The sequence below is a fragment of the Cynoglossus semilaevis genome, chromosome 1, assembly GCF_000523025.1.
Source record: "Cynoglossus semilaevis isolate Cse_v1.0 chromosome 1, Cse_v1.0, whole genome shotgun sequence".
In the NCBI taxonomy this organism is placed as follows: domain Eukaryota; kingdom Metazoa; phylum Chordata; class Actinopteri; order Pleuronectiformes; family Cynoglossidae; genus Cynoglossus; species Cynoglossus semilaevis.
Genome location: NC_024307.1, coordinates 34,455,533 through 34,465,611, shown reverse-complemented (window position 1 = coordinate 34,465,611; position 10,079 = coordinate 34,455,533). Strand labels below are relative to the sequence as shown.

At 37.9% G+C, this 10,079-nt stretch overlaps 1 protein-coding gene and 1 long non-coding RNA gene across 3 annotated transcripts in view; both read right to left on the bottom strand.

Moving 5' to 3' along the window:
- mtm1 (myotubularin 1) overlaps positions 1-1,566 on the bottom strand; it is a 16,655-nt gene extending 15,089 nt beyond the window's left edge. Inside the window, exon 1 of one of the 2 annotated variants that reach the window (XM_025058628.1) lies at positions 1,327-1,566. In XM_025058628.1, the coding sequence (XP_024914396.1) occupies positions 1,327-1,383 (57 nt within the window). In that variant the 5' untranslated portion in view covers positions 1,384-1,566. The remainder of the gene's footprint in view (positions 1-1,326) is intronic. The other variant, XM_025058601.1, reaches the window with a different exon arrangement.
- A 5,314-nt stretch (positions 1,567-6,880) lies between these two features.
- LOC112487502 (uncharacterized) overlaps positions 6,881-10,079 on the bottom strand; it is a 5,413-nt gene continuing 2,214 nt past the window's right edge. Inside the window, exon 3 of the long non-coding RNA XR_003050656.1 lies at positions 6,881-6,897. This is a non-coding gene — a long non-coding RNA (uncharacterized LOC112487502). The remainder of the gene's footprint in view (positions 6,898-10,079) is intronic.

The window sequence follows — 10,079 nt, the reverse complement described above, 5'->3', positions numbered from 1 at the left end:
GAACCTGCAGCACTCAAGGTTCCTAAGAGCATTTTGTCCTCGTCTTTGGCTTTCAGTCAGAGAACGGAATGAGCCGTCGGAAAAAAAATCCCAGTGATGTGTGAGGGCTTGGATGTGTCAATGACTTCATCAGTATGGAGCCCGTTACCTTGACCTTCCTCTGCCTGATTCTACCATTGAATCTGTACATACAGTACAGTGTGATGATACTGTCACAGTACTACTACACAGTACTGCACTCTGTCAGGTGGTGTGCAGTTTTAAAGGACAGGCAAAGACATCTGTCTGAAGTTGATTTTAAAATATATTTCATGTGAAACGTGTCAACAAAAGGAAATTGAAGAAAATATAATTGTTGTATTGTATTGTATAAAGCAGGAGCTCATGTTTATTTCTTACAGTTGTCTTGTAGAAAGATTTTACATCTGTGTGTGTGTGTGTGTTTAATTCCGCATCTGCAAGTGCTATGCAATTCTGATTGCAAAAGAAATAAGAGGGCAGTAAATGTCACTTTAATGAAGGTCAACAATTTCGGATAGATAAGGAGGCATTATTAAAACTAACAGAAGTAGAACAGGAAGAAAAAAGATGACGACAAAGCAGAAAATGAATGAGAAGAGAAAAACAAGAATAAAAATTAAGAAAAGAAGAAGCTGGACGTGAATAAAAAAACACCAAAGTCCCATCCCTCATTTAGTAAATGAGCACTTTAATGAGAACCTACAATAATGAGCTAACGGGAACCTGCCCTTTGTCATGTTTACTCTGGCGTAAGTGCTGAATTATCATGTACATTTGATTAGCATAACTGATGAGGCTGCTGGATTAGAGTGGGACTGAGACGGGCACGTGAAGAAGACGAGTCCACTGTGGACAGATGCTGCTGCTGCTGCTGCTGCTGCTTCTGCTTGCATCATTCCCAAGAAGACTCATGGCTGTACAAGCTCAAAAGGGTGCTTCTACTCAATACTGAGCAAAGGGTCTGAATACTTAGGACCATGTGATATTTCAGTTTTTCTTTTTTTAATAAATTTGCAAAAATTTCTACATTTCTGTTTTTTTCTGTCAAGATGGGGTGCTGAGTGTACATTAATGAGAAATAAAATGAACTTTTTTGATTTTAGCAAATGGCTGCAATGAAACAAAGACTGACAAATTTAAAGGGGTCTGAATACTTTCCATACCCACTGTATAACGTTACATTAGCTAGGCTTAATCATCTTAAGGAAGATAAAAAAATACTGTATTGCAGCAAATGAAATCAAATCCTACAAATGAGGCAAGTTACCACTTGCCACACACACACACACAAGCACACACACGTACCTTGCAGGTGATATCCAGGCCATATGAGTTTTCACCTCTGCTGGATGCCCCACCCATTTTCTCAACTCGACTAACAGTGCCCAAGGGAACGTCGAGCGTCACCGTCACATCCTGAAAAACACAGTCAGATAATAATCATGACTTGCAAAAGCACAGCACCACCAATATGATATTCTCCAAATGTTAGAGGTTAAACAAAAACTTGAAGACGTTACATCAAAGTTGGATCAGCCTGTAGAGTGTTTTTCCACTTTAATTTTGAGTATAACTCCAAATCCAGACCTCCATGGGTTGATACATTTGATTTTCATTGATAATTTTTGTGTGATTTTTGTTGTCAGCACATTCAGCTATGGAAAGTATACAAAGTATTTATTAAAAATATTTCATTCATTCAGATCTACAACGTGTTACTTTAGTGTTCCCTTTATTTTTTGAGCAGTGTATTTGTTTGTGGTGCAAAGAAAAGTTGTGCTACATATGAAACTAATGGTAAATATATACACAGAATACACAGTTCGGAAAGTGTGCTGAGATAAACTATAAGGTAAATATAAATATAAATATAAATGTAAACATAATGGTAGTGACAAATGTACCAGGATGGAGTTAATATAAATATAAACAGCATCAAGTGATAGAAATGTAGGAGGAACAGGAATAGATAAATAATAGTGTTGGAGCTAGTTCACAGAATTTGTACAGGAAATATTGCACAGTGAAATTGCACTCGATTGCTCAATAGTATTGCTCAGTAGTATAGCATTTTTTTTTTTAAAGACAGTCCATGGGTAGTTATTTGGTATTTAACAGTGTGACCTGGTGGAGGCCCTTCTCATCCGTCTCAGGAAATGTAGGTGCTGCTGTGCTTTCTTCACCAGGGATGTGGTAAGAAAGCCAGTGACCGGCGGAGGTCGTCTGTGATGCGCACCCCCAGGAACTTGTCATCAATGAGTAGCAGTGTTTGGCTGGGTTGGGATCTCCTGAAGTCAATGATGATCTCCTTTATCTTCTCAATGTTCAGAAGCAGGTTATTTGTTTGACACCAGTCCACCAGATATCGTACCTCCTCTCTGTAGGCCAGCTCATTGTAATCCTGAATGAGGCCCACAACTGTAGTGTCATCTGCATACTTAGTATGTGGTTGTGGTTGTTGTTGTTGCATTGGGCAACAGTCATGAGTCATCAGGGTGAACAGCAGGGGATCAGGTGCACAGGGAGATGACACTGGATGTGTTGTTGCCCTCTCGGACAGACTGGGTTTTGTCAGTGCGGAAGTCCAGCAGCCAGTTGCACGGGGGGGGGGTTAAGCCCCAGGAGGCCTAATTTGCATATCAGGTCCTGGGGGATGATCGTGTTGATTGCTGAGCTGAAGTCCAGTCCTCAGTGGAGCGGTTAGGCTGGTATAGGGGCAGTACGGAGACGATGTGGTCCTTAACCACCCTCTCGAAACACTTCCATGATGGTGGGTGTTAGTGCAACAGGGCAAAAGTGGTTAAGGCGTAAAATGGTTGGTTGAATTCTTTGGCACTGGAATTGACGGTGGCTGACTTAAAGCATGATGGGACAACGGCCTGGTTCAGTGACGTGTTGAAGATGTCAGCAGTGGGCCAGCTGGTCTGAACACTCCTTGATCAGCAATCCTGGGATGTTATCAGGACCTGCAGCTCTCAGTGCATTGACCTTTCTCGGAGCTCTCCACACAGTACTGGTTTCCAGCCTGAGGACCTGATCATCAGGGTGGGTGGTAGCTTTCCTTGCTGGCGTGTTGTTTAGAGCTTCGACTCTTAAGAAGTTGTTGAGTTCATTAAGGAAGCTGATGTCATCCTGGCAGGGTGAAGGTACGGCTTTGTAGTCTGTGACAGATTTCCTGCCACAGTTGTCTGGTGTTGCTGTGGTCATGGAAGAAACGCTTAAAAAAAAACAGGAGTGCAGTGCAGGACATCATGTGATGTCAATGCAGCAGTACACACTACAGTGGTATACTGCGTCCCGCCCACAAGCACAAAATAAGCGTAAGTGTAGTTTCCTTTTCAGTTGTGAGAGGAAGACAAAGTTGAATATATGCTAATTATTCTGCCAATCATACTGTATTTTCTGGACTATAAGTCGCACTTTTTTCCATCCTTTGGCTGGGTTTTACGACTCACTCAGGAGTAGCTTATATATTCAAATATATAATTTCACATGTTCATCATGTTCACACTGACAGCCGCTAAACTCCGGAGCAACTCATATATGTTTTTTTATGTTCACACTGGTGTGACTTAAACTCCGGAGCAACTCATATATGTTTTTTCCTCTACGTTATGCATTTTTTGGCCGGTGCGACTTATTCTTTGAGTGATTTATAGTCCTGTAAATATACTGTTCGTTTGGAATAATCATGATTTCAAAAAGAATCAAAATAATCATGATGATTATGATTTTTGCCATAATCGAGCAGCCCTAAAAATCTTACACTGCCTGGTACAGAGGTAAGCAGCTGTTGAGCTCTGAAACAAAAAAACTGAGCTTCAGCTCATTCATTTATGCATAAGGGAGCTGGCAATAGAGCTGGACAGATCATCATACACAGCCAACATCGACTACTTAATTAGAGTACGCTTCCCTGCTGCTTTACACTGGTCAGTTTTACCTTTCCTTTTAGGGAGAATGTTTAGCTATTAGCTGAGGCATGAAAACGTGAAAAATGTCACATAATCAGTAGTTGCCCTATGACCTATGAAGAAGGTCCTGGGTTCGAGGGTTGCATTAGCTCTGCTGTTAACATCTGCTTCCACGGTGTGTGATCAATGTAATGTAATGAAATAAAAGATATACATTATACATATATAATGTATATCTTTATATCTTTACAAACACTACCTTTTGCACAAAAACTTCAACTACAGCGAGAACAACTGCCTATACTTCTTAACCATTAAAGTCATTAAACAAATGTTAACTTTCCGGGAAATTAAATCAATTACATTTTTTAGACGCCAACAATCCTCCTACACAGTTAAAAAAAAATACTACAGAAACAGATGCAAGATTTTATTAAAGTGGGTCCTACTGTATAGAATATCAACACAAATTGCTGTGAGTGGAAAAACGATAAAGAGAAGAACAAATTCACTACCCAACAAATGAAAAATGTAATCGGAAAAGTTTACGGACCAAAATGTGAAAAATGAATTTGGCGGCCTAAACTTCAAATTCCTGCAATTTACTGTTGACTGATGTTGATATGAACTACGGCTGTCAATCCTGCCCTCAAATCAAATTCAGATGTCTAATGCTTGTTACGGTCCTCATAAGTTTACATACCCTGGCAGAATTTCTGCTTTCCTGGTCATTTTTCTCTTCTTTCACTCATGGTTAGTGCTTGGGTGAAGTCATTTATTATCAAACAACTGCGTTTACTCTTTTCAAATCATAATGACATAACAACAGAAACTACACAAATGTACCCTGATGTTTGATCGTTTGTGCGTAGGTTAGACACAAGTTGAACGTTAGTTCCAACGTTTGATTGTTATCATTTTTAATACAAGTAAGAATTCTATTCAAATAGTGAAGTTCATTCTGACAGCCCTAATACAAAGCATTGATGACCTCAGTCACAAAAAGAATGCTCCTTTTACACGTGCACTGGGATGTTGTAACGATTCACCTGGTCTAAAATGATGGCCTCAGTGCGTGAAACAACTACAGGGCCTATGAGAAGATATGGATACATCAACGTATCGCAATATTTTTGCTTCACGATGCTCGATATTCTACAGCACTGTATTATTTTAAGTTAACAATCAACATGCAAATATCCATGACGTTTATTTTTGCTTTAATTTCTTCTCTAGCTATTACAAATGTAGATCCCCCTGTAACAGCATGTAACAGCGTTGTGTGTCTATATCCTTAGTGTCGCAGTGTATTGCAATATATCGTATCATTGCTCTTCTATCCTGCTACATATTGTATCACCAGATTCTTGCCAATACACACCACAGACAACTGTTACTGCAGTTAGCAGTGAACATAGGTTCGCAGGGAGCAAACATATGTTTAAACTCCCTTGTTTACAAATGTATTGAAAACGTGAATATCCTCCTACTATAACAAATGCAAAAGTGCAATCCATTTTTATTGAATATGAGTTAACTGTGGACAACATAATAACATCAAATATTTTAATCGATTGAAATCTAGTTCATATAGGTACAGTTTAAATGTAGGTGAAACACACTGACACCTTGGGGCCTTGAAGACATAAATCACATCAAACTGGACTGGAGATAAAAAAAAAAAAAAAAAAAGGAATCACGAATCACCGCGGCAATAAGTCAGACTCTTCTGGTATTTTTATGTCCTAAATTATGATGTTACCACTGTGTTAGCATAAGTGTGTGATACAGGTACTTACAGTATGTACAGTATCAGTTCCAACCTACAGCAAAATTTACATTACAAAAGTTGTTGCACCGTAGGAAGAGAGTTCGTATATAAGTCGAGGACCCGCCGTATTAGTTTTGATGAGGTTTTTTTTTTTTTTCACTGTATATCAAAATATACTCATACTATTACAAATGAGTGTCAGAAGTCAACGTAGCTTTAGTTAGTTTAGAAAACATTTTTCACATTCGTTTTGATGTGAATTTATACAAGGCTTTAGGTTGTTAATACCACAGCAACACATTTCATCATTTTTGAGGCACGTTCTTTGTCTTTTAAATACCAATTTCTGGCGTTTGCCAATCCGACAAGTTAACAACATTAACATTAACAACAAGTTGGGGCAGTGGTGGTTAAGGAAGCGAACTTGGGACCGCAGGGTTAGGGTCAGATTCGGGTCCATCAGTTCCCACACACACACTGCTCCCTAGGCGCTTTAGCTGCCCCCTGCTTACTTTGGTGATGGGTAAAATGCGTTCACATTTCATTTTGTGTGCAAAAGAGAAAATTATGAATTGAACACATTTACCTTAAATAAATAAATAATTGAATTCTTGGCAGAGGCGGTAAGACTTTGGAATAGTAGTATAGTTAATAATAAATGTCAAAAGAATAATACGTAACAAAGAAATGGCAGTAATAGTGATATACTATGGTACGAAAACTATTTTGTAAAATTGAGGAAATTATGAATTGAACACATTTACATTAAATAAATAAATAAATAATTGAATTCTTTGCAGAGGCGGTAAGACTTTGGAATAGTTGTATAGTTAAAAATAAATGTCAAAAGAATAATACGTAACAAAGAAATGGCAGTAATAGTGATATACTATGGTACGAAAACTATTTTGTAAAATTGAACTGAAGTTTCATCTGAAAACGTTTCTTCCATAGGTAAAATATTAACCAGGTCATGAATAATTCAAAGTAAATGAAAACCACTTCATTTAGATCCCTGCCATGAATATTGTAGAGCAAGGCCTTTTAAATAATAAAACAGGGACCAAACACTACTTGGCTAAGAAGCACTTGTAATAAAGACACAGTATGACACTTGCCTATTATTCTGTCCTCTCCGGGCAGCAGAAGGACATCGGCCAATAACTCCATTTTGAGGAACTCTCGAGACGTCTGAAAACACATACAAGATCAATTATGTGACGCTGTTGTTTGGTCAGTTTTTAAAGCTGGGAAGCGGGAAAACAAAATACGTTTCTGTCTTTCTGTGAACAGAGCCAATACTAGTGTCTGTCACTGAGGTTCTAATCGTATTTAAGTTCTAATTCTATGTGATTTTTTTTAAAAAAAATTAAATCACATTGTAAGAACAATTTATTACCTTGGCTTAATTATTTTGATCATCGATAATAAGTCCTGCAAACAAATTTCAAATGTTATTTAGATGTACATAGTTACTTTTACCGCTTTACTGATTAAATCTTTATCATCTTATCAGATCCTTTATTTGATGATGCGATAAAAGGTTTTACTCCCATCATTATTATAATGATAAGTAATACAGAAGAAAACCAAAAGTTGTATTATTGCTTAGATATACAGTATCTTCAGCAGAACTCTTCATCTGTGGGGCCTATAACAAACGGATCAACGTGCAGTGTTTGGTGTTTGCCAACATATTGTTAGTTTGACAGCCATCACTCATCAGACCAAAGAACCTTTTTCCCCAATTGACTCTGGAGTGTCCCAAAGCGGGCTTACTCCAGTTGAGATTTTATTTGATCTTTATTCAACAGTAGCATCCTTTCTGCCACTTTCCCCATTCAGTTTTGATGGTGGTGAAGAACCCAGGCAACAGCTGCAGTACGCACAGTCTCTTCAATTTCAGCTACTGAAACTTTTAACTCCTCCAGTTGCAGGTGTCTTGGTGACCTTCTTTCTTTCCCCGTCACTCAGTGGTTGACTTCTTTTGTAGCCATTCCCTAACTTTCACTTATATAACCTTTTCACAATAACCTTTCCTCAGAGTTCCTTAGAGTGTACTAATGACCGAGTCACTGGACATTCAAGACCAGAAGTGTCCTATACAGAATAAAGCCCCTTGAGACTCACTGACCGCACTTAGGTGATCTCCATTACACTTGCAAGAATGCTAGCATTTAATAGCTGCATGGTCTTAGCCACTTAAAACTGAGTTCACATTTATGCAAAAAATGTATTTTACCCAGTTTATTTTACCCAGTTTTAATTCATTTACATTGCCATGTAAGTCAATTAAAACTGTTTTCACGCTAACATGAACAAATTGCTTTCTGTAGATTCTTGTCAAAAAAAGCCAAAATTATATTGAACATAATTTAGAGAACATATCCTCTACGTAACTGAAATAAATGCCTCTGCACCCAGAAGCACATATGCCAGAAAGGTAATGTTGCCAAGCCCCAAAAGGAGAGGTGGCAGCAGCACAGGATAAGGCAGTGGCAGGTTCACAAATACTGCCAAAAAAAATAAAACAAAGCACAACTGGGCAAAACGTTATAACACTGTTACTAAGGCTAGGTGCTGAACTTTGGTTCTTTTATGTCACTGACCGAAATGCTTCGGTAGTATCGATAGTAGTATCAAAAATGCCTGGTCCTTCGGTACCCAGATAATCACATCATCAAGATCTCATCATGCTGCCAGCGATTGGCTGTAACATTACACATAATTACGGCATGTATGAAAAATTAAGTTTTGGGGTTACCAAAAATGTTTTGCCTACATAGGGGGTTCGCTCGTATCTGTGTTAAAAACTGTAGTTGTGAAGCGAGCTGAAGCCTGCGACATATATACGTCAGTGATGTTTGGACGTGGGTTGGATTTTTCTGAAGAACAACTGTTGTGAAAACAACTGTCGCAGTGACCATTACGCACTGACCTGTCCGAAATTACTTGTTTATTTTATTTGTAAGAAAACTCCTATAACAAATACCAAAGCTGAAAAGCAAAATTGACAATTTTACCGTAGTGTGCAATGCAGTTTTTGTTAGAATTGATATTATAAAATTGATATCTAAAAGAAGTACAGTTCAATGACCGGTGTTAAAATGAAGGTATTTAGACCAGTATCAAACATTTTTTGGTTGATACCCAGCTCTTGTAGGTACGTGCGTTGAGTGCAAGTTAATTTTTTATATTAAAATTAAAATTATATAAAAAAAAAATTAAATTCTATACAAAATAATTTAATTCACATCATTAATTGTTTTTTTCTTGGGGTTAAAAAACAAATATTATTTATATTTCAAAAAAATGTGTCTGTAATTACAACCAATCATTAAATTTTGATGTTCAATAAATTACTTTTTAGAAAGTACATTCCTTGTCCTAATGGAATCACCTACACTCAAATTACACACGTGATTACATATAGAATTACCGCTATGGACTAGTACTCAGTCGCTGCCTGACATAGAAAAAAACTTTTACCCTTTACGAACCTCCCCCACACTGTTATCAACCCTCCCTAGACTGTATTACCCTTTCCCACACAATTATATGCACAGTAGAGTTGTAGAATGGAAATATAAGACATACATATTATGTAAATAAATTAAATACACATCCATGAAAAACAATATAAAATACATTCTAACTATAAATTCAAAATCAATGTACATGCACATTATGGGGGCACAGCAGAGGTTAGCGCTCAGCTGCAGAAGGGAGAGCACGGGAGTAGCGACGCAGGTGCAGCCCCGGACGCAGGTGAGTACAATTGGATTAATCCAGCCTCTCCTTATATTAGCAGGAGCCGAGACCAAGGAGAGAGGAGAGCGAACAGAGGAATGACGTAAAAGAAAGCCGGGCGCAGCGCAGGTGCGCACGTTATTGTAAAGAAAAATAAAGGCTGTTAACTGTCAGCTCTGTCAGTGTCTTCATTTGGGCTTCTTTAGGCACCGTAGAGCGTTAAATTAGGGTAATCTTTCACCAAACACAAGAGCGCAAACTTTACAGACAAGGGGAGATGCTGAGAGATGCAACGATGCATGGACCAATCAGCGTGAGGAATACAATGCTGTGTTCGATCTCCTCTAGGTAAACAAAGCTACCAGCGATGTCTTTTAGTTTATTTTTTTATATATATTTTTACTGTTTAATTTTTTAAGGTTAGGAAATGTTTTTTATCACGAAAATAATGAAAATATTGTTAATAAAAGAATATTGACCGTAGAATACTGCGATATAGTGAAATTCTCTTGCGAGATTGGAATAAAAAAAAAATGTGAAATTCTCTTGCGGGATTGGAATAAAAAAAAAATCTACTGAGGGAGTACTGAAAGGAGTACCACGATATAGAGAGAGACCACTGT